The sequence below is a fragment of the Charadrius vociferus genome, unplaced genomic scaffold, assembly GCF_000708025.1.
Source record: "Charadrius vociferus isolate BGI_N301 unplaced genomic scaffold, ASM70802v2 scaffold119, whole genome shotgun sequence".
Lineage (NCBI taxonomy): Eukaryota > Metazoa > Chordata > Aves > Charadriiformes > Charadriidae > Charadrius > Charadrius vociferus.
In genome coordinates this window covers 1,214,447-1,215,815 of record NW_009650170.1, presented here as the reverse complement: position 1 = coordinate 1,215,815, position 1,369 = coordinate 1,214,447, and the positions used below count along the sequence as shown (strand labels likewise).

Below are 1,369 nucleotides of genomic sequence, written 5' to 3'. Positions count from 1 at the left end.
CCGGCTTCCCTGCCTGCTGCCGGCTTCCCCGGGGGCTGCCGGCTCCCCTCTGTCCTGTGCCATGCTGTCCCCACCCCATCCTGCCTGGGGCTGCCAGCTCCCCGCGTCCCCTGGGGCTGACAGCTCCCCCTGTCCTGTCCCCACCAGTTCCCTGTTGTCCTCCCCGGGGCAGCCAGCTCCCCACATCCCCCATCGCCTTCCCCCTGTCCTACCCTGGGCTGCCTGCTCCCTGCATCCCCACTGGCCCTCCATCCCTGCCGGCACACCCCATCCCACCCCAGGCTGCCGGCTGTCCCACCCCACCGGGCTGCCGGGTGCCCGTGGGTGCCCGTGGACTCTGCTCTCCCCATGCCACAGGTCTGGGCCTGGCCTCCATGGTGATCGTCTTCTTCTGCAACTCCTATTACATCATGATCCTGGTGTGGGGGCTCTTCTACCTGGTGCACTCGCTGACGGACACCCTGCCCTGGGCCACCTGCGGCCACTCCTGGAACACTGAGCAGTGCACCGAGCTCTTCCACCTTGAGCTCTGCCTCAATGGCACCACCAACGCTAGCGCCGGCACTGGGCCCTTCAACCTCAGCTGTGCCGACATGGCCAACAAGCGCTCGCCTGTCATCGAGTTTTGGGAGTGAGTGTGGGGACCAGGGGGGTCTCACCTGGGGCTGGGGGCGTCGTGCTGGCACTCAGCACGGCCCCGCTCTGCAGGAACAAGGTGCTGCGGCTCTCAGGGGACCTCAGCGAGCCGGGGGAGATGAACTGGCAGATGATCCTCTGCTTGGTCACCACCTGGGTCGTCGTCTACTTCTGCATCTGGAAGGGCGTCAAGTCGACCGGGAAGGTGACGCTGAAGGGAGGAGGGGGGACGGGAGGACGACACACAGACACGTCAGGGCCAGCAGCATGCAGGGGCGGGACTGCAACACACACGGCACTGCCGGCTCCTGCCCTCCTGTGCTGCAGCCCATGGGGGTGCGAGACCCTCTGTCCCGCATCTGTCTGGGAGATGCCACCAGCTGGTGGGAACATCCCCAGACCTGGTCCCACTGGGACACCTGTGGCTCATGATGGAAAGCCCCGGCCTGGGGCGTCTCACCGGCATCCACTCTTCTGCAGATTGTCTACTTCACGGCACTCTTCCCGTACGTGGTACTCATCCTGCTGTTGGTCCATGGGGTGACGCTGCCCGGGGCGCTGGGTGGCATCGTCTACTACCTGAAACCCGACTGGTCCAAGCTGGCGGAGGCGCAGGTGAGGGTGGCAGGGAGGGTAGGACGGGGGCAAGTGCTGGGCACCCCCCTGGCACCCTCCCCGCCCCCCGACGCCCTCCCTCGCGCCCCAGGGCTGGATCGACGACGGGACCCAGACG

At 67.1% G+C, this 1,369-nt stretch overlaps 1 protein-coding gene across 1 annotated transcript in view; it reads left to right on the top strand.

Annotated features, from left to right (window-relative positions):
* Positions 1 to 1,369, top strand: part of LOC104293085 (sodium- and chloride-dependent creatine transporter 1-like) — a 10,047-nt gene that overhangs the window by 4,371 nt on the left and 4,307 nt on the right. The window contains exons 2-4 of the mRNA XM_009892547.1: positions 358 to 631; positions 709 to 841; positions 1,117 to 1,269. Of these exons, the coding sequence (XP_009890849.1) occupies positions 358 to 631; positions 709 to 841; positions 1,117 to 1,269 (560 nt within the window). The remainder of the gene's footprint in view (positions 1 to 357; positions 632 to 708; positions 842 to 1,116; positions 1,270 to 1,369) is intronic.